General features: G+C 43.9%; 1 protein-coding gene across 1 annotated transcript in view; it reads left to right on the forward strand.

Annotated features, from left to right (window-relative positions):
• LOC149437871 (interferon-induced very large GTPase 1-like) overlaps nt 1-17,250 on the forward strand; it is a 32,788-nt gene extending 15,538 nt beyond the window's left edge. Inside the window, exon 3 of the mRNA XM_089660526.1 lies at nt 11,030-17,250. Coding sequence (XP_089516652.1) covers nt 11,030-15,687 — 4,658 coding nt within the window. The 3' untranslated portion in view covers nt 15,688-17,250. The remainder of the gene's footprint in view (nt 1-11,029) is intronic.
• The last annotated feature ends 6,696 nt before the right edge of the window (nt 17,251-23,946 follow it).

Raw genomic sequence — 23,946 nt, forward strand, 5'->3', positions numbered from 1 at the left:
GATTCGTGAGTTAGGGCAACGCACCGCTGACCCAGAGCAAAGGGTGGATGACCTTGACACCTCACTTCAAACACTAGGAGACAAACTTGACCTCTGACGAAAATATCATGTTACAGTCGCGCCTGGAGGACTTTGAAAATCGGGCTAGGCGCTCCAACGTGTGAATTCGTGGCCTTCCTGAGTCGATAGTAGATGTCCAATCCACTGTTACTGCGCTATTTCAGGAGCTCGCTCCCGCTATACCTAGAATTGGATAGGGTTCACAGGGCGCTCGCTCCAAAAACGCACTGACGGCCCGCCACGAGACATCATAGCTAAACTGCATTTTTTTCGCTCAAAGGAACAACTTCTGCAAGCAGCTCGCAACGCGGGCTCCCTCATGTTCCAAGGTCATACCTACCAACTATTTCAAGACCTTTGTCCCAGCACCATTACCAAACGAAGGGCCATGAAGCCACATCTTTTGGTGCTTCAACAACAAGGCATACCCTACAAATGGTGTTTTCCCTTCGCAGTGCGTTTTCGGTACCAAGCCCGTGACCACACCTGCAAGACCACGGACGAACTCCAGAAAACATTACAGAACCTTCAGTTGCATCCTCCCTCGACACCATTGGAAACCTCCAGGCAACGTTCGGCATCGTGCTCTCCTCAGAAGTCTCATCCGCCACATATCTCCAACGGTCATCTCAACATCCACAAATGTGGACTTTTCTCCTCACCTGCTCCATCTCCACAGGACACTATGGACTGAGTCCCGTCTGCCACCCTTCGCTCTCAAGCCTGCATTCAACGCAGCGTACCCCCGCCATTTTTGTGGCTGACACCCGTCGTGTCTGCTCCTCTTTCTCCACATCTGACGGCGGACGTCACGAACTTGTATCCTTGTATTAGCCTCCAGGGCTCATGCTGTTATACCACTACCCTGAATCTTTTTTCCTTAGTAGCTAAGGGTCCGCTGTGCCTTAAACCCCACTTACAAGTCTAACTGATTGAACTTGCCTAGTTATGGTTTTGCCTGTATTTTCTTTTTTTTTTTATATATATATATGAGGTTCATGGGTCAGGCGTCACGGAAGATTTTGTTCCTGTAACTCTATTGTCCCTTTTTCCTGGACATCCGTGGCCACTTGCCTCTGGAACCTCCTGACCCTTTTAGTGTCTTAATTTTAATGTCTTCACCTTGTTGTTTCTGTTCCCTCCAGGATCGCACCATTACATTTATGTTTACATGCTGTCCTCCCCGCGGTCTGCGTACCTGTGCACTCGCCACTAGCCCCCTTGGTGTCGCGTTTTTTTTGGCACCACTTGGGCTATACCAGCTCCCCGGACCACCTGACATTAGGGTACTCCTGGGGACCACTTCTGGGCCTCCTACCTCTCTGTATGTTACCTCCCCTCAGCCTGTTCCCCTTCTCCCCCCCTCTGCGACTCTGCATCTTCGCCTATTACCTACTCACATTCAGCGGTCTTACACCTTGATTTCCTAATTTTCTCTCTTTTGGTACCACACTACGATCTGATTCAATACTTGTTCTTCCCATAGGTTCCCTAAACATTCTCACCCTGAATGTACAGGGTCTTAATATACCACAGAAACGCAGCAAAGCATTCCGCTCCTTTGCCTCGCATAAAGCCCATATAGTCTGCCTCCAGGAAACACACTTCACTCCCACCTTCACTCCCAATTTTTTTGGCCCTCACTACCCACTGGTCTATGTGGCCTCTGCAGCTATCAAGTGTAGAGGGGTCCTTATAGCTTTTCACCGAACAACGCCTTTCAAATTGCACACTGGGATTAAAGACCCTGAAGGTCGCTATCTTATACTTATCGGACAACTTCTGGATTTTGAGGTCACCATTGCCACATACTATGCCCCAAACCAGGGTCCCTTACCATTTTTTTCCCATCTGTTCTCAGTTATTGATTTCCATAAACGGGGTACGCTACTAATCTGCGAGGATTCAAATTGCACGATATACCCATTCTTAGATAAATCCCCTCAACCCCCCCATTTCACCCACATCTAAACAAACATTCCAATCCACCCTACAGCAATATTCTTTGATAGATACATGGGAGGGAACTCAATCCGGTCACACGCCAATATACTTTCTATTCCCACCCACATAAGACATTTTCAAGAATCGACCATATCTTTATGACTGCTAGTTCTTCCCCTCGAGTGCTGAACTCTGATATCCTCCCAATTCCTTGGTCGGACCATTGCCCTGTGTTTACATCCATTACCTCTTTGGCCCCTTCCCCCCCAGATCCATCTTGGATCATCAATGAGAGCCTTTTAACTAACCTGTCGCACTGCGCAGAAATAGAAACGGTGCTTAAGGAGTACCTACCTTTTAAACATAATTCGGAAACCTCCCCTCTCCTTCTTTGGGAAGCCCACAAACCTGTGCTTCGCAGATTTTGCATCAGTAAAACTTCCTTCCTAAACATGGAAAAGAGACAAAAACGCCTTCTTCTCGAACAAACTTACGACCAATCACACCGAGCCTTTCAAGTCACCCCTTCCGTTGCCAATCGCGAAACCCTGGAACAATCCAGGCTAGCCCTCGATCTCCTTCTCACGGACCAAGCTGAACTTTCCCTCTGCAGATCTCGGCACAAATTTTATACAAAAGCCAACAAACCTGGCACCTTCCTAGCACTCTCCATCCGTAAGCTAGACCAGATCATTAAACCCATTTGCCTACGTACTTCGTCTGACCACCTCACAAGTAACCCAGAACAGATCCTACAAACCTTCCACAAACATCTTTCACGTCTTTATTCCACTTCCACACCCTTTGACTCTTCCCAGGCTGATACCCTTTTTGCCTCTCTCCAGTTCCCGAAGCTTTCAGAAAACGATCTCAGTACTCTATAACGACCTATCACTACAGATGAAACATTAAACGCTATTAAACTTCTAAAACCACGTAAGAGTCCAGGCCCTGACGGCTTTTCTGCTACATACTACAAAATATTTGCCCACCTTCTCACACCAGTTCTTACAAGTGCGTTCAACGCCATACTGTCAGGTCATACCTTCAACACTGATACACTGCAGGCTAACATCTCGATGATCCCTAAACCGAATTCAGACGACACACAGTGGTCCAATTTCAGGCCAATATCCCTTCTTAACATCGATATCAAACTATTAGCCAAAATCCTATCGACGCGCCTTAACGCATGTATTGGATCCCTAATCCATAACAACCAGGTAGGCTTTATACCGACTCGACAGGTTGGGGATAACGTCCGGCGGGCAACCCTTCTGGCTCACATAGCTAAATCCCGCAAAATTCCCACCTGTTTCCTGTCTCTGGACATACTCAAGGCCTTTGACACAGTCTCATGGCCGTACCTGCAGTACATTCTGCACCGTTGGGGCTTTGGTCCTCACTTATTAACCTGGATATTCTCTCTCTACCATGAACCTTCGGCCAGAATCAAATACTTAGGTCATCGGTCAGCCCGATTTCCAATTTTACGAGGCATTAGGCAGGGTTGCCCCCTATCCCCTCTGCTTTTTGCCTTGGCTATGGAGCCGTTGGCCCTTCTGATTAGGACCAATCGGGATGTTCGTGGTCTTGAGATTGGAGGCACTTGTCATAAACTATGTTTATTTGCAGATGACGTCCTACTTTTTCTCACCTCTCCTTTGACCTCAACTCTACTCTCCTCCGGTTACTCGATAGGTTCGGCTCTCTTTCAGGTCTCCATATAAATCCCCAGAAGTCGCTGGCGCTTAATATTTCACTCCCCCCTAGCGAACTAACCCAATTGAAGCAGATTCTCCCGTTCTTGTGGTCACAAGGCTCCATTCCCTTTTTGGATATAAAACTTTCCCCAAACATTCCAGACCTTTATACTGCCAACTACATCCCAATCTTAGCTCAACTTACAACACTCATGTCCAAATGGTCCTCCCTTCCACTTGCTTGGCTAGGCAGAATAGCAGTCGTGAAAATGTCCATCCTTCCCAAAATTCTATACCTCTTCAGAGTCCTCCCAATTCCGATACCTGCTCATTATCTGTGTACTTTGCAAAGCCGCATTTTTTCCTATGTATGGGGCAAGGTCCTCCCACGCGTCTCCCGCTCCACCCTCTATCTCCCTAAGCTCAACAGCGGGCTAGGTCTCCCAGATATCAGTAAATATTACCAGGGGGTGCATATAGCCCAGTTGCCAAAATACCATGCCACCTACGAAACCCCGCAGTGGGTTATCCTAGAGTCGATATAGTGCGACCCCCTATCTACAGCTAACCTACTCTGGTTGAGACCTATAGATCGCCGTCCGGTCACCAACCCTGCCACTTCCCAATTTTTGCATCTCTGGGATAAACTAAAATCTCTTTACCTCCTCCAGTCACCACATAATCCCCTCCTCTCCTATCTCCGCAACCCAGCCTTTCCCCCAGCTTGGCCCTCACCACACGCCTTTAGCCACTGGTTTTCAGCTGGTCTTGACCGAACTCATCACTTCATGCTTAGGAACAAATTTAGATCCTTTGCTTTGATATGTGAAACTCATGAACTTCCACCTTCTGAAATATTCCGCTACCTGCAATTGAAGCATTTCTACGCCCCGTACACCGCAGTAGCTAACCCAACACCCGCCATGTCCCTCTTTGAACGAGCTTGCCATAACGATCCTCATAGACGTGACCTCATATCATACCTGTACTCACTCTTCATGACCCCACCTGCAGCACAACCACCTTCCTACACACAGAAATGGGAAACTGACATAGGACGGCAGATTGACCCCTTGGACTGGGACCGCATTTGGTCTGCTACCATGGAGTCATCACAAAATATCATGGCATTGGAGACCCACTACAAGGTCCTGACCCGCTGGTACTTAGTCCCAGCAAGAATAGCTAAGTATACCCCCAACTATCCTGCGGCATGCTTCAGAGGCTGTGTAGACCTGGGCACTTTCCTCCATATTTGGTGGGAATGTCCAACTGTTCGAGCTTTCTGGACGGAAGTTTTTAAAATACTTTCTCTACTAAGTGCGGAAACCCTCCACCCTAGCCCATTAATAGCGCTGCTTAACCTACGACCACCTGATATCACAAAAATACAATTCAAACTTATCCAGCAGGTCACCACAGCTGCCAAACAAGTAATCGCCAAATCATGGAAATCTCCCTCGCTAAATGTCACAGTGGTTCAAAATAAGGTAACTCAGGCTATGATTCCCGCTAAAGTAGAAGCCACAATCTTAGATACCATCCCGAAATTTACGATGATTTGGGACCCCTGGGTAGAACACTTTCTTCCGTCTAACTTTGATGATTCTCTCATTTCAGGATATCTTCACCTAAGCCTAGCTGAGGATAGTAAAGGATGTGAGGCTTCTAGCTTCTCCTGCTCTCTCCCTCTTGCTGTCTGTCTTTTGGCCTTCCCTCTGTCCAGGGGCAGACCCCCCAACACAGGGGTCACCTACAGGTGACAAGGCCCTGGACTCACAGACTTCCAGGCTTTTGAGTATTTATTGGTTGTTCCCACCCCTCCTGAGCCTTGCCTCCTTGGGGTTTGGTGGGAACTCTATAAATATTCAGGAAACAGGGGAGAGCCTCATCCTTTGAAGGACTGCATAGTGAAAACACAAATGAACCCCTTCTCTTCTGCCTACAGGGAAGCCAAACTAAATTTGCCTACACTTGGTAACACTGAGGGTGCTACACTTGCATGTCGCTGTAATAAATAATCTCAAACGAGCGCTGGGTAAAACAGGTAGAGCTGCTGGCATAAAAGGTAAAACCTCTAAAACCTTCTCATAAAATCATAACATATATATGCAGCACTGAATAAAATGATGAATAAATACATAAATTAACTGCTTAATAATATCCTATGCAATAAATAGTGTAAAAGAGCGCTTCAAGGCGCTAACAACGGTAATGTGAATAACGTCCAGGTGTGACGTAATAAAGTGCATATAGTGGGATAAAATCAAATAATTTCAAGTTCAATAACAATATAACCGAGCTCCTGATTTTCCCCCCAGCCCGTGCCCCCCTCCCCCCCACCCTCTCCATCATGACCAACAACGCCACCATCAGTTCCACCCCACAAGCCAAAGTCCTAGGTGTCACTCTAGACTCAAACCTGTCCTTCCAACCTCATGTCCAATCGTTGGCAAACTCATGCAGGCTCCACCTCTGCAACATCTCCAAAATACAATCATTCCTAACCCCAGACACTACTAAACTACTCGTTCACTCCCTTATTATATCACGTCTGGACTACTGCAACTCCCTCCTCACCGGCCTACCTCGTTGCAGACTATCCCCACTTCAGTCTATCCTGAACTCAGCGGCCAGACTCATCCACCTTACCAACCGCTCCGCATCTGCCACCCCCCTCTGTCATTCCCTCCATTGGCCTCCATTCAGTGCCCTCCACCCCCCTCTGTCATTCCCTCCACTGGCTCCCAATTGCCCAACGCATTCAATTCAAACTACTAACACTGACATACAAAGCCATTCATAATGCTGCCCCAAACTACTTCACCGACCTGATACCCAAATACCACCCAACCCGTAATCTTCACTCCTCACAAGACCTTCTACTTTCTAGCTCCCTGATCTCCACCTCCCACGCCCGACTGCAGGACTTCTCCAGGACTTCCCCCATCCTCTGGAACTCACTACCCCAATCCATCAGACTGTCACCTATCCTCCTCACCTTTAGGCGCATCCTGAAAACCCATCTCTTCAGGGAAGCCTACCTCGCCCTCACCTAACGATCTCCACTCCTCCTACCACTCCATCCCCCACAGCCACTTCCTCCTGTACCGCTATCCCCTCCCTCCTAGATTGTAAGCTCGAAAGAGCAGGGTCCTCGAACCCCTCGTGTATTGTATTGTTACTGTCTTGTCTCATGTTCTGTCCCCCACTATAATGTACAGCGCTGAGCAAACCTTTTAGCGCTATATACTGTAAATACTGTATAATAATAATAATAATATAAAGGTGAAACTCTGACTCCAGTGGCTGTAAATGAGTGTAGATTGCACTAACCAGAAAGCTCAATCTAATGCGCATTTGAGTATATCAAAACCAACTCCTGGTCATCTGGATCTGGGAAATGGAACACTGGGGGTCATCTGACCAACATCAGCAAGACAGGTAACACACCGCATACATCTCCAGGCTCCAGGAACACATCCAGCAGGGGGAACCATTCGTGAAGGTAGATGCAGAGTAACAAGGATTCACCTTAGGGGGGCGCTGTACACTGCGCATATGTCCCGGAAGTCGCAGACTTTCTCCATCACCATGGAGCCTGGAGATGTATGCAGCCTGTTACCTGTCTTGCTGATGTTTGCCAGATGACCCCCAGTGTTCCATTCCACTAGAAGCAATATGCCACATTTGATAATATAAGATCCTCCTGTGCGTATATATGGATCCTCTCTAACCCTAAGCTGCTGGCACTTATAACCTAAAACCAAGGTGTATGTAACTTGAAAAAAATACAATATAATGCAGCGCTATAAATACTATATAAAAATAAGTATACAATAAATATATCTAATAAAGTGATAAGATCCTTCATGGATCTATGGGTGTAAAATAAAGTGACAAAGTGACATCCATACAAACAATCATTTAAAACGTGAAATATAAATATATTCCCAACCCCCCTTAATCCACACTTGAGGGGTCTCTTATTCACAAATCAATAGTGCAAAACTGTGTGTGCATCCCTTTATAGGGATAAAATCCTAAAACAAAAGTGATAAGTGTAACACACTTAACCACATAAATGGTCCACATAAACAGTAAGATAAAAATCCTAGACACACCAAAATAATGCTTATGTACAAAAATATATATCGTCCAAATCTGAAAATATCAAATCGTGCTCCAACGTCAAAATCATGCAGGTGATAATGTGTAATATTGGTCACATCACAGGTGCAAATCCTCAAGTGGTCAAAATGCCCCCTCACCTCCTTACAGTGACCACATGGGCCAGCTTGCTTCTAGGATCACACCACGATCCTCACGGGTATTACTCATCACAGGTCAATCACCTCACTCGGTATCATCAATGGTGGCACTTACTCCCCTCCTTTAAGACCTCCTCCAGCCACTGGCATCAGCAACACTGCTCACCCTCCACACAGGATCAAAGTAATAAAACAGAAAGATCCTCCATAGTGTGATAACGTTTTAATGAAGACAGTAAACTTGAATAAAAATGCCTATTCACATGTATGTAGTACAATATTCGCCTGTCACCTCATGCTATGGGTGTACTGCATGGGTATAAGGGTGCACCAAGATGGCGCCCACGCCGGAAATGAGCGCTATGTCACGCTAGTCACGTGACTTCTTCAGGATCCTTATTAAAACGTTATCAATAGAGTGAAGATCTCCACATATTCACTCTTCCAAATTTTGTCCCTGACTTCAGGTTTCAAGTGAGCCCCCAGAGGGCCCTCCAAGCACTCATCAACCTTGCATTTCACCAAGTCAGCAAGGCGCACTGAATCAGTCATCTTCTCGGCATCTCCCTGGTGTCTCTGGCCTCTCCATTGCAGCGGAATCAGAAGCAGATGCCGGTCCTGAAGCTGGACCTGCGCCCTCCCCAGCACCCGATGTGACTGTAGTATGCACCACACCAACCCCTACCACCCCACCAGGGGAAAATAGTACCATCCGACTTACCTCTCCACTCTTTGGTGGCATCCAAGCCAAGATGAGCAATGCACAGACCCCACCACCTGCCTGAAATTTCTGCACAAGATCCCTCAGGGATGTTAATAAGCCCTGCAGGCTGCAATCCAACCCTGAGGCGGCGGGACTAAGGTGACTGAGGGGCTAAAACCACAAGCAAACTGGCATTCGTCGCACACACCGCCGACAAGGCTCCCCCCCAACACCCAACAAATCATGTAAAGCACACTGCAAGGAAGAAGAAGAAATAATAGAAGAGTACTCACCAATCTGCCCAGGACCAGGCCAACCAGCCGCTCCTCCAGGATCCACCACTGCCGGAGGCCCAGTGCATCCTAATCTGCGGAGCCAGACAGTTCACCTTCCAATCTGTCTTCTGCAGGCCTCACCACTGCTGAAGGCACTCCAGCTGAGCTGGGAGCCAAGGACCCATGTCACTGTACCTGGTCACTCCTCCAGGAGTGCCCCTCCCGAGCACCGGACCCACCTGCCAACGTTCTAGCCCTCCTGTGGGTGCCTCCAGTGGCCTGGGTGTACACCACGCTGTCTCCATATGATAGCTTTCTGCCCACTGACCTGGGAAGACATCCATCCTGCGATGAGCGGGGCTTGCCAGCCACAGCTGGAGACAGGCTGGCAGCCGCCACAGACTCCCTCCCTCGCTGGGCCACCTCCCCACCAGGCACATCAGCAGGGGTCCCCAGTGACATCGGTTACCAAATATAGTCATATCCAAATTTGATCAATGACATCAAATATGTTTACATTTTGTTTACATTCCACTGAGGATGTATGAGCTGTAACTTGCAGCAAGCAATTGTTAAGATTGGATGTGTTGGCAGTTCTGTGTGTTTTTTCTTTTGGCGGGTCGGCACACATTTTTCATTGTACTTGAGGAAATCTGCATTGCTGGATGACATCATTGTCATTTTTTGTAAAAGGACTTGTCGAGTGTTTCAGTGTGTTTATTTACTTTTCTTTTTTTTTCTTTACCCTTTACTTTTTCATGTGGTGGGTGGTATGTGGGAGCCCCCTTGTTTTTAAAGGAGGCTTCAAGATTCCAATAAAGGGCAAGAGGATCTTGTCCTCATCAACATAAAGAAAAGGGGAGTCCCCCCTGGCAAGGTACCATCCACATGTCGAGCCTCAGTGTTGGTGGTTGGTGTGAAGAAGAATGCCCTAGCAATTGTGTCTGATAGATGAAGAATTCCTTATTGTGGTGGGAAAAGAATGCCTCACCATTCTTATCTGTGGAAGGAAGAATGCCCTGGCATTGGTGTCCATGAGTGAAAAAATGCCCTGATGTCTGAGTCTATGGGAGTCAGTATTAGTGTGAGGAAAATTGGCTCATAATTCCTGTTTTTGGGAGATGGTCAATGGGATGAAGAAAGTCCTGGCATAGGTGTGTGCGTGGAAGTAAAAATGCAATAGCGATTGTGTTCATGGTGTCTATGAGAGGAGTCTGCACAGGATGAAGAAATCTCAGAGTCAGTGTCTGTGGAAGAAAGAATGCTCTAGTGTTGGTATCCATTGGAGGAAGACGCCCATGGCATTGGCATCACTGTGAGGAAGAATAAACCATCAGCTTTGGTCTGTGTGAAAAGAATGCTCTGATGCTAGTTTCAATAGAAAATATGAACATGCATTGGCAATTTTATGGGAGGGTTGATGATCAATGAGTTGAAGAATACCCTTGCATTTGTGTCTGAGGAAGGCTCATGCCCCATCATTTGTAATCAGTGGGATGAAGAATTCCTTAGTGTTTCTGTCCATGGGAGGAAGACCTTGCTACTGACTGTATCTGTTGGAGGAAGAATGCCTTGGTGTCATGGTATAAATAATGCCCTTCTGTTGGTATCCATAAAGGGAGGAAGAATCAGTCACTGGGATTAAATACCTATGCATTTGTTTCAGAATGCAGCCTTTATGTATTGCTGCGGCTCATACTGACTGATGATCTCGGTGTCAGAACTATGTAGACACTGTCAGGCAGAAGATCACTCTGCAAGTCAGCGCTGGCACAGATCTTCTCATTCAAGTACCCACCACTGAAAACAATCCAGGTCTGCTGGACCAGTGATTTTAATCAAATCATGGGAGGGACACTATGGTAGGATATGAGATTGTTGGGGATCTGTATAATATTGTATAGTTTATTATTGCATCAGGTTTAAGATTTAGTATTTCCATTAGCGGATCATTCTTTTTTTTAAATTACATTTGAGAAGCACCAATCTACAACTCATAATATTGTAATAATTGTAAATGTTCTTTAAATTGTATTATTGATGATAATTGCATCTATTTATAACTATTTCTAGAGAAAGAAATTATTTTCATGGAACTGCTGGAGGCGATGAAGATTGACACCAAACAAACCATACAACTGACTCTACAGAAAGTTCTTGAAATTGGTCCAGAAAGTTTAATGATAGACGAGCCTTCTAATGATAATGCATTATGGTATTTTGTAAGAAAGCTGATGTCACTAAATGAGGAAGCCAGAAACATAAATAAGCTTTTTATAAAATCAGAAGAGAGTGAGAATAATGATGACAGCCTAATGTTTCTTATTGAAAATGACTTATTCAGTTACATCCACCCTCTTGATGTGGTTTCTGCTGCCTTTAATTGCTCGGACCATTTCCTTCAGCAAGAAATGATGTCAAAAATGTTGATGTGTCAGTTTGCTGTCCCTCTGCTGCTGCCTGATGCTCATGGCCCAGAATGCACCTTCATGCTTTGGGCAATGAGAGGCATAGTAAAAAAATGGAGACCTCAATCATTAAAAGACAACAAAGGATTTATAGAGGACAGCTTGGTCAATGTTCCCATGCCAACTATCTCATTTGTAAGACTGGGGAATTGTAGGCTATCAAAGTCAAAAATCTTAAATCAGCTTCTGGGCACAACACAACAACAACATCAACATTTTATCCACAGGGATATGGAAGGTGGAAATGCTACAAGGAAAATATCAGATGGGTTGGTGGAAATTTCCTGGTATTTTCCAGGTGGTAAAGGAAAATTTCCAGAGCCTGTGGCTTTTACAAATCTTCGAGGAAAACTTGAGTCTAATGTGAAGCAGTTTAACTTTCTGACAGAAATTTCATCACTTGTTGTGATTCTTACAGAAGGCATCACAAAAGACCAGTATGAGCTGTTAATGAAGTATAACAGCCATGATACAAAATATCTCTTCATTATTGTCCCAGAGGACAACAGAATGGTGGAGGACACACATGAAAGGCTACAGCTCTTGGCATCTGTGCTAAACTTAAGCCAAGACAGTATTTTATTGATTCCAAGAAATACAAATGAGACAACAGCTGGTTTGAAGCTTTGTTCATCACTTCTGTCAATAGTTCAAAATAACATCAAAACTCTCAGTCTAGAAAAAATGGCCAAACAAGCCTCCAGACATGGAATCCGAATAGATGAGGAGCTTGAGGAATGTCAGAAAGCAAAACTGAAAGCAAAAGAGATAACAGATGAAATAGAAGATGTTGTTAAATACAAGAAAGATACAATGAATCTACAAGCAGGGCCACTGATACAAATGGCCAAATTAGAAAAGGAGATGTGCCAAATGAAAGGACAAGGGAATAGTAATGGGGAGAAATACAAATCTAACCTCAGAAAAAAGTGTGAGTTAATAAGAGAAGAACAATGGAAATGCGATATTCCGAGTGGAATATCCAAATTTGTAAAGGCAATCACATCAGCAAATAGATCTGAAAAGTTCTATTTTTTACAGTGGTTAAAATTTCATCTTGATGCTGAGGCAAGAAAGTGCCTTTACCCTTTACAAGCTCAATATAAGGAAAAATGTAATTTATCTGGCAAGCAGAAAGAGCTAACCGAGTTGGATCAGAGGATATCTGACAGTTCTCTGGGTATTGAGCACTTTCTGAGAGAAGTGGGTCAGTTCTATGAAGCCTGGCATTTCATGGGAAAAAGAGGAAAGTCAACAGACATAAACTTTGAATGTCTTCCTGAAGTAGCAGCAGATCTCCTGTTGGATGGGTTTCCTCTGGAGCTGATAGATGGAGATGCCTCCAGAATTCCCTTACAGTGGATAAAAGATGTACTGAGTGAGTTGGACAAGAAAGCCAAAGGACAAAACAAACTGAGGGTAATAACAGTTCTTGGAGTGCAGAGTACAGGGAAATCCACCCTTCTGAACACCATGTTTGGATTGCAGTTCCCAGTGGCCAGCGGAAGATGTACAAGAGGAGCCTTCATGACTCTTCTGAGAGTGGAGGAAAATTTCCAGGATATTCTGAGGTGTCAGTTCATTTTGGTGATTGACACGGAGGGATTGAAAGCTCCAGAGTTGGATTCTCTTGATGGAAGCTATGAACACGATAATGAATTGGCGACAATAGTGATTGGATTGAGTGACATCACCTTAATTAACATGGCCATGGAAAATACAACAGAAATGAAAGATATTTTACAGATTGTCATCCATGCTTTTCTTCGGATGAAAGAAATTGGCAAAAAACCCAACTGCCAATTTGTACATCAGAATGTGAGCGACGTATCAGCTCCACTAATGAACGTGAGGGGTAGGAAGAAGTTGATGGACCAGTTAGATGAAATGACCAGAACTGTGGCAACTATGGAGAATAAGATTCAGTTTAATTTTTTTTCAGATATCATGGAGTATGACCTAGAACATGACAATTGTTATATTGCTGGTCTGTGGCATGGAGTCCCACCAATGGCTTCGGTCAGCAGTGCGTACAGTGAAAACGTCAATGAACTAAAGCAAAAACTGCTCATGTTCATGAAAGATCAGCATAATAAGACACAAAACATTAATGAATTCGTTTCATGGGTATCCGCATTATGGAGTGCAGTTAAACATGAAAATTTCATATTTAGTTTCAGAAACAGTGTGATAGCAAATGCCTACAACCAGTTATCTAAAAGATATTCTGAACGCGAATGGAGATTCAGTAAGCTAATGCATGAATGGTTCACTAAATCTGAGACAATGATCAAGAATCAGTCTGCTGAAACACTGGAAGCCAAAGCCAATGAGTGTCAGAAAGAAGTAGAAATTATTCTCACAAGAGAGGAGAAAAAGATTTTAGCTTGGCTGGATGAGTATTTTACTAAAGAGACTGATAGCGCCCAGCTAATAAAATACAAAACAGACTTCGAGATCAGTGCTCAAAACTTGAGAAAAAATCTTGAAAACTCTTCAATCAACAAACTTAATGAAGCTATTCAGATTCAAAAAGAGCAAATAAAGATACAACATTTATATAGTCAGTACATCGAAAGAATTGAACAGAAGGTCTGCAACTTTATAGAAGAGTGTAGAAAGAAAAAACACGAGCCGAGTGATGCTCAATTGGAGAAGGAACTTGAAAGAATCTGGAAGGATGAAACCAAAGATCTAGAGGTAAGTCGTCGGCCAGAGCGTGACATTGAGGGAGAGATGTTACTAGTGCTCACCAAGGACATGAAAGAGAGAGGTTCTGCTGTAAATGAAGAATTACAGAAGACAAAACAATTTCCCAAACCCAAGGGAAAACAGAATCTATCATTTTATGAACAAACACGCACACTTTTTAGTCAGTTTAATCAAGTATATAGGAAATTGAGAGGGAAATTCCAATATGAAGATTTTTTCCAGAGTGTGTTGCGTAAATGTATTAAGTATTCAAGAAAACAAACACAAAAAGATGTTGACTATGACGACACATACTGCAGAGAAATATTGAAGATAATTGATGAAAACTGTAAACTTGAAGATGTAAAGAATAATTTTTCATCTGACCGTGAATTCGACTTGAAGTTGACCATTTTGGGACACTTTCTTGTTGATTTTCAGACGATGCATTTGAATTTTTTAAAAAAGAATGACCCTCTTACTAGACTTAATTCACTGAAACCTCTATATTATGATGCATTCAAAAATGTTTTTCAAAAGAAAAATGAAAGTAAGAGCCTTGCTGATCGGATCTGCAAGAATTGTTTTAAGCCATCGCTAATTGATCATATTTACAGAAAACTTGGAATTGAAATGGTAGATGACATCGCAAACAGCAAAGGTTCTGAGAAATATACCTCTCGAATGTTCTTCCAGTTCACTGTTCTAGAGAGCCTCCTGGAGGAAAACAATTTCAAAAACTATGTGGAATACTCAAGTGACTATAAAAACTTTGTCAAATCCTGGATAACTAACTATATTGTAAAGGAATACAAAAATATCAGTACTTTAGAAGACAGAATTCTGTCTGATATTGTGGAACGGATCAGATCTAGTCTCAAAAATCCCCCAACTCTAAACCTTCAAGATGTTTCAGACTTTTTGTCCTATCTGTGTGAGGAATTGCACAGTGATCTGGTATTACAACAACAGACAATCAAAGCAATTATTTTTGAAAATTCAGCAACTCTTAAAGACTTTATTGATTTTATGATAATCAGCCTGACCGAAACAGAAGAAGAGATCCAAGCAGAACTAAAATCTCTGAATACAAATGATGTTCTTTCCAGACTTGAAGTGAAGCCTCCGGATGAACTGTTCAAGAAAGTGTTTGGGTGTGGGAAGCAATGTCCTTTCTGCAAAGTCCCCTGTGAGGCTGGAGGGACAGACCATAAGGAGCACTTTGCCTCTGTACATCGCCCACAAGGACTAGGACGATACAGATGGGTAACAACAGAAGTTCTATGTCATGATATTTGTTCCACTCTAGTTGTTGGCAATGCAAGCTTTAAGAATGAGCTCACAGATGGGGATTATTATCCTTACAAAGATTATAGAGATTTCTACCCAGACTGGAAAATTCAACCTGATGAGAGTATTGAAGCTTCTGACTACTGGAAATTTGTTCTCAAAGAGTACAATGAGCAGTTTGCAGCAGAGTATAATTCCCAACCAGCCAATTATCCTGAAGAATGGAACAGTCTGACTAAAGAGATGGCAAAGGAAAGTCTCCAGAAAACCTTCAATATGTGACAAGACACAATGCAATGTATGTCTATCATCTAATGTTTGTGCAATGCCTCTGCACATCAATAAAGACAGGATGACATTAATTTGACTACTTGCATGACTGACAATCCAGTACAAGCTCATTAAACTTCAGTTTTTTGTGTTTTGCTCATTCCTCTTTCTCCTGCATTTGCTGTTTTAAGAATTTGAAGTTCATTTATACATTGTACGGCCAAAAGTTTGTGGACTACTAATAATTACACCTATATTAGCTTGTTGAACATTCTATTACAAAACCAAGCACATTAGGAAGTTGCCCCCTTCCTGTACTATCAGAAGACGTTCCACAAGATTTGGAGGGTGTCTGTGCCCATTTGTGAAATCAGGTACTGATATTGGATGAGAAGACCTGGCTCACCATCACTGTTCCAATTCATCTCAAGGTGTCCAGTAGGGTTGAGGTCTGGGTTCTGTGCGGGACAATCCATTATTTCTACACCAAACTGTTCAAATCACGTCTTTTATGGAGCTGGCTTTGTTCACAGTTGTGCTGGAACTGAAAAGGACATTCCCATGACTGTTGCCATGTGTCTGGAAGTGCAAGGAAGGCTAGAACCCCCATCATAAAAAAGAACATGTGTGAGGTCAGGTACTGATGATGGAAGAAAATATCTGCTCACAACTAGTGTTCAAAATCATCCCAATGGTGTTCAGTAGGGTTAAAGTCAGGGTTCTGTGCAGGCCACGCCAGTTCCTCCTCACCAAATTGGTCAAGCCGTGCCTTTATGGAGATGCTCAGTAGGGTTGATGTTATGGCCCTTTGAAGATCACCAAATTTCCTCCACACCAAACTGGTCAAGCCAAGTTTATATGGAGCTGGATTTGTACACAGGGGGTACAGTCATGTAGGAATAAAAAAAGGTCAAGAGCACAATTGTATAAAATGTATTTGCATGATGTAGTATTAACAGAAACCTTCAACAGAACACCTGAGCCCTCTTTGTTTCACTTTGGTAGGGTCGAGGGGAGCACATACCTTTTGCTGTACATTGTGGCTTCTATTGGAACACTTCCTTTCATAATTTTGCAATAGATAAATTGAACAATCGAATGAAAAGTTAAATTTCTAGAACATATTTTATGATTTGTATGATATTCTTTAGAGCACCGTACTATGCTATTCAGTTTATGTGACACTGCCAAAAACTAAAGCAACTTTTTATATAATGATTAACAGTTACGAAGACTTTGATTCTGATTTTAACATGAATGGTTTATGTAAGTGCTAATATTACATCTCAAATGATCACACATGTGCAACTGCTGACATTCATTTTTGTGCTTGCCTTACTTGTTCAATCAAAATATAACATGAGATTACAATTTGATATGTGTGCATTAGCAGATAGTTAATCCACTTGCCATTTCTTGTTTCTGTGCTTTTACATAGTATATGTCATAGAAGGCATGTTTCAATTACAATAATCTTTAGCTGAGTATATAGAGCTGAGTATGTGTTATAAAAAACTGATCTAATTATACAAATGTATCTATCCACTATGCATGAAAAATAAACACTTGCCAATACATGTGTGTATCACTTTTTGTTCTCAGCACCTTTGTAACCTGCTAAATTATTATTATTATACAGTATTTATATAGCGCCAAAAGGTTTGCTTAGCGCTGTACATTATAGTGGGGGACAGAACATGAGACAATACAGTAACAATACAATACACGAGGGGTTCGAGGGCCCTGCTCTTTCGAGCTTACAATCTAGGAGGGAGGGGATAGTGGTACAGGAGGAAGTGGCTGTGGGGGATGGAGTGGTAGGAGGACTGGAGGAGATCGGCAGTTAGGTGAGGGTGGGGTAGGCTTCCCTGAAGAGATGGGTTTTCAGGGTGCGCCTAAAGGTGAGGAGGGTAGGTGACAGTCTGATGGATTGGGATAGTGAGTTCCAGAGGAAGGGGGAAGTCCTGGAGAAGTCCTGCAGGCGGGCGTGGGAGGAGGAGACCAGGGAGCTAGAAAGTAGGAGGTCTTGTGAGCAGCGAAGATTACGGGTAGGGTAGTATTTGGGTATCAGGTCGGTGAGGTAGTTTGGGGCAGCGTTATGGATGGCTTTGTATGTCAGTGTTAGTAGTTTGAATTTTATGCGTTGGGCAATCGGGAGCCAGTGGAGGGAATGACAGAGGGGGGTGGCAGAAGCGGAGCGGTTGGTAAGGTGGATGAGTCTGGCCGCTGAGTTCAGGATAGACTGAAGCGGGGATAGACTGCGATGAGGTCGGCCAGTGACGAGGGAGTTGCAGTAGTCCAGACGGGAGATAATAAGGGAGTGAACGAGTTGTTTAGTAGTGTCTGACTAGTTGACCTTTGCGCTCCTTTTACCGATTTATATAATCTTGGTCCTTCTTTTTACACAATTGAAAACTTTTTGGTGGAGGGAAGCAAGTTTTTTTTTCCAGCAGGTACTTGTCTTCATTCACCTAGGCTAGGGTGGTGGTGTTCACCCCCTCCTTCTACCAGCAGCCTCCTGAGATCACATTGTATCACACATCCCAGGCAGCTTCTGGAGAGTCTCATCCAGTTGGTGCATCTCATACATGCACAGTCAGGGGTTGGTAGTGGCTGATCAGATAGTTACAGCCAGCTCCTGAATCCAGAATGGCAACACAAGAACAAAGACAGCAGTGAAGACTTTTGGGCAGATTTACTACAACTGGAGAGTGCAACATCTGGTGCTGCGGTGCATAGTAACCAATCAGCTTCTAACTTCAGCTTGTTCAATTAAGCTTTGGCAATAAAACCTGGAATCTGATAGTTTTCTGTGCAAAGCTGCGCCAGATTTTGCACTCTCCGGTTTAAATAAATAACCACCTTTGAACTGAAGAAAGCTTGTGCTTGATTTTTTGGGCTGGAAAATTGTTTTTTAAAAGTCAGCATTAAAATTCATCTTTATAGTGGACCTAGCATTAAAATAATCATGCTTATTGCAGCATGCCGACTAACGTGTCTACATAACCCTTCCAGGTATTTATTAACTTTCACAGAAATCACAGTACCCACCCCTGATCATGGCTTCATCTGCTTTTCTCTCCAGAAGGAGAGCACCAACATTCCCCAGGCATCATTCAGGGTCACCTTCTGGATTCAGATGGGTAAATTCTGGTGCCTGTGCAGTTCTTGGTCTACCACCTTCATAACCTATTAAAGTGGACATTAAATTAGAATGCATGCTAAGTCTGTCAGTGTAACACTTCCAGGAGTTTTATATGTTTGCGTTATTTATCCGTGTTGTTACAAACATGCAGTGTCACAGAAGGGGGTTGTCATACTTGTGCATACAAGAGCCAGGCACAGGCTCTCACTGTATTAAGAAGTCTTCATGTATCCCCTCATTCCCCCTCCTTCAGGAATGCGATCAGCGTGTGATATATATATATATTGGTTACATCTTCTTTCTGTAAATATTTTTACTGCACCCTTTCGACCTTTTGGTAATAAATTTTACTTTCTACACGTGTTGAACTATTTCTATAGCTCCTGAATGTAACTTACGAATCCCTGCCGCTGAAGAGTGCTACTATGAGTATTTAACCCTCTGTGTAACCGGTTTGTAGAGATAGCGGGATACTGACGGTTAACCAATCATCCAAGTGTATTGCTGAGTTTCCTCTCTTTCTCTGTATAAAAAGGAGGTGGTGTCAGTGTGAAGGGTTAATTTCGTAATTAACCTGACCCAGTAACAATTGCATTCAAGCTGCCGGTACGTCGATTGTGGTCCAATTAGCTGGAAAATCGGTGTGCAGGGTGCAGCTGGGTGTGGCATTGTTACATACATGACATCGCGGTTTTAGATCGGCTAGTCCTTTGGTCACGAGTTTGGTGAGAAGGGCTGGGTCTGACGCCGCGCCCGTCACAGGGGTCTTCTTCTAAAGTGCTGCATATATGCATACTGGCATTTGGGCTCAAAGTATGCTCCCATCATGGAGAGCAAGCCATTACTAACAGCTCCTGATCTTGTATGAACATCTGGGTGCAAGGAGACTCTGCTACCGATCACATGATCACTGTGATAGTCTGTGATTGGCTGTCACAGTGACCAATCAAAAAACATCTGTTGGTTATTAGAGAAGGCATAATTCATTCAAAATGCTCTTGGTAGAATGTTTTCTACCAACATCCCTTACTGAACACTGAGAAACTACCAAAGGCCTAACCACAGAACTCAGGTTTTTTAAGGTACCAATCATATCATATAAATATGTCTACTGCAATTAAAATTGCATAATAACTATATTGTATTCCTAAAAATTATAAAAAACGTACAGAATCATTAAAATAGCAGTTAGTGCCAGTCATAGTTTCAACAAAGATTGGATACCACACACCTTTCCCAGAGTATCCCCTATAGAGAGCTGATAGTTTACATTATTATTTTTGCTTTGTCATGTTAAAGAGGTAAGTATCTTAACCTGGTATAGATGAATCAGAGTGACTTGCGAGCCACAGCTGTGATAATTACTAGAGGATTGCAAACATGAAACACATAACTACAACTGTGTTGGAAATATCTACAAATATATGTTGCGCTCCTAAATACTTCTCAATAAATAATAATTAAATTATTACCATTAAATTAATTCAAATTATGATACAAATAACTAATAAAAGTGTATAAATACCAAAAAAATATTTAAATAGATAGTTTCAACTAGAGATGAGCGAATTATTAAAAAATTTGGTTCGGCTGATTCGCCGAATTCGCCGATTAAATTCGCTTCGTGCCGAATATATTCGCTGCGAATTTAACTTATAAAAAGGGTTTCTAGGCTTCAGAGAGCCTTTATATTAGTGCAGAACACTGTACCTTTAATTTAAATGCCCTTGGAGTCTGCTGGGGAAGAGAAATAATACTGTCAGTCAGTATGACATGCAGATGAGTGCCGTCGATCTTAGAATCACCGCACACTTCACTCATTTGGGCAGTCACGGGGCCAAAACCAGAGTGTGGAGCCACAGTGTGGCGGTGGAGGCAGCAGCAATGGGAGGCCATACAGCACCCTATGACAAAATTGAACCCACCAGCAGTGTGAGGAGACCTGAAAGTGGCACATGGCAGAGTGTGGCGATGGAGACAGCAGCAATGGGAGGCCGTACAGGGACCCATGACACACTCTGGACCTGGCAGCAGCATGAGGAGGCGGTACAGGGGACCATGACAGATTACGGGCCTGACCGCAGCATGAGGAGTCGGTACGGGGGCCCATGGCAGATTACGGGCCTGGCAGCAGCATGAGGAGGCGGTACAGGGGCCCATGGCAGAGTGGCGGAGCGTAAGCAGCTAAAATTGAAGGCCATACAGAGGCCTATGTTAAAAAGTCCCCCCAGCAGCAGCGTGGGGAGGCGACTATCAAGAGTCCAATGGCAGAGTGGCGGAGCAGAAGCAGCTTCAATTGAAGGCCATACACAGGCCTAGGTTTAAAAGTCCCTCACAGTTAATTCCAATAACGAACTCTACTCCTCCGTGCAATCTAGTTACGAGACCCTGGGCAGGTCTGGGTCCAATTTGTGGTAGAGACTGGTTTTGTTCAGCCATGCTGGGACACGAAGGAAGCTCTCTGGCCTGCCCTGATGCTTGAATTCGTTGTATGAGGGGAGTTATTGGAGTGTTACTTACTGACTGGAGGAGGATCAAGGTCGGTGGAGGCAGTGGAGGAGATTAATATCTGGCAGAGATATATATATAAAAAGCTCTGTGACCCACAAGGGTCGAATGTGGAAGGCCTTATTGCTGAGTCCCCAAGGTGATCTCCTGATACGAAAGCACACCACCCCTGGCGAAAGACGATATAAGGCAAATTCGTGTAACTGTAAGGAGACGTACTCCCCCTGGTGGTAGGAGACGGCATGATTGATGCAAAGGTGTTCCTGAGGTCCCTTCGCTGATGATCTTTGGGCTGTGACCGGGAGTAGGTCATTATACTCCAATGCGCTTTTTCCTGCGCTATCTGGTTAGTGCGTTTTGCAGCTATTCTCCTATCACGGAAGTCACGAATTTGATTGATACACGGATGTACTTCTAATGACTCTAACATCCCTATCACTATATGCACTTTGTTTTGGTCGGATGAATCATTAATACTTACCCGTCCATTGTTTGCATTAATTTGTGCGTTTAAGTTGGTGCATGTTATACCTTTAATGTATTTCTTCTAATCCGGATGTGCATACGCTAATTTCTTCTTACTACATGCTCAAGCGCTGCATTTTTGGTTTTTATTTGTCTATGAGGAGGTTATACGAGGTTTACCTTCATGCTAGCAGCTTGAATCTTTCAGACCAAGCGCTCGTCTTTTATCCCATTTTACTATCAAGAGTCCAATGGCTGAGTGGCGATCCGGGAAGTCAGCGTTGTGATTGCAGATGCAATGCAGAAATTTTATGAGGTAATGCCGTGGGTGCGAAGAAGATCATATACCGTTGTACTTCCATCCATAAGACGGAACAACCTGTGAACCGGGAGCTTTATTGCCCTGACCCGCTGAGCAGCTTCTGGGATACCCAAGAGATTGGCTTCTGTGGGGAATATGGTTGAAAACTGAAACTTAAAGGCATGTTGACAGAAGGGCACCAGTGTCAGTGCTCCGGAGGGAATATAGCTTCAAAGCTGACACTTAAAGGTATATTGACAGTCAGAGACCACAGGAAGTGGAGCTTGCGTCTTAAATCGACTGAATGTGGCAGACGTGAAACGTCTACGGGCCGTATATGAAATGGGTTGTTCCTCTTTCTGGAATAAGTGTTGGAAATGCCCACTCTTTTTGGTGTGGCGTTTTGTCTATTTAATTCAGATAACGGACTCTACTCCTCCGTGCAATCTACTTACGAGACCCTGGGCAGGTCTGGGTCCAATTTGTGGTAGAGACTGGTTTTGTTCAGCCATGCTTGAGCGAGTAATAACAGGTCTGTGCTGCCCTTTGGTGTCTGGCTTAATGCGCACAACACTGAATGTCCCAGCATTTGTCAACGATTTGCCGTTAAGTGATGCAAACCCGCTGAACCACGTTCATGAGGAGCCGGTACAGGGGGCCATGAATCAGTATGGACCTGGCAGCAGTGTGAGGAGACCCGAAAGTGGTACATGGCACAGGGTGGCGGTGGAGGCAGCAGTATTCGGAACACATACACAGGACTAGTTTAAAAAGCGGAAGCCGTCAGCAGCGTGAGCAGATGACAGAGGCACATGGCGCAGGGTGGCGGTGGAGGCAGCAGTATTCGGAAGCCATACACAGGCCTAGGTTAAAAAGCGGAAGCCGTCAGCAGCGTGAGCAGACGACAAAGACGCACATGGCAGAGGATGGATCTGGCAGCAGTATGAGAAGGCGGTACAGGGGCCCGTGGCACAGTGTGGTGATGGGGGCTACAGCAACTGGATGCCAGAAAGTGGCCGATAGGGCTATATACTGCATGGAATTATAAAGTTGTAAAGACAGCGGCCTATAAGGCTATACACAGCATGAATATCATGACTTATTCTGAGAGTGGTTTGGAAGGCTATATACAAAAAGTAATTCATGAGCTGTCCGGACAGCGGACAATAAGTACATATATACAAATCAATTCATCAGCTGTCCAGCCAGCGGCCTCAAAGGCGACACATATAGAAAGCAATTCCTGAGCTGTTCAGACAGCGGCCTCTAAGGCGACAGATATACAAAGCAATTCCCGAGGTGTTCAGGGAGCGGCCTGAACGGCTAGGTTATTACTAAATATATTTTTGTGGCCAAACATCGGCCTATAAATAGATGTCTACACAGTGACAAAAAATTATGTCGCCAGACAGCGGCCCCTAAGGCGACAGATATACAAAGCAATTCCCGAGGTGTTCAGTGAGCGGCTTGAACGGCTAGGTTATTACTAAATATATCTTTCTGGCCAAACATCGGCCTATAAATAGATGTCTACACAGTGACAAAAAAGTAGGTCGCCTTACAGCGGCGTATCCTACAAATTGACATTATAAGAAATGGTTTAGACCCAAAAAAAAAAAAAAAACTTTGATGCGATGCTATACCTTAGTAGATTGTGGAAAGTCGACAAGTCAAGCGTAACTGTGTACATTACAGAAAATCTTAACAAGACAACCAAACATGTGGCCAAACCGTGACCGATACAACAAGTTAACAATGTAAGAAACAAGAGGGGGCCAAACCGTGGCCAATAAATAAACAGTCCACCTCATTGATGAGATGGACAACACGTGTTAAATAAATATTTAAAAAA

Source organism: Staurois parvus, unplaced genomic scaffold (assembly GCF_062004578.1).
Source record: "Staurois parvus isolate SC_StPar_1 unplaced genomic scaffold, SC_StPar_1.0 ptg001252l, whole genome shotgun sequence".
Lineage (NCBI taxonomy): Eukaryota > Metazoa > Chordata > Amphibia > Anura > Ranidae > Staurois > Staurois parvus.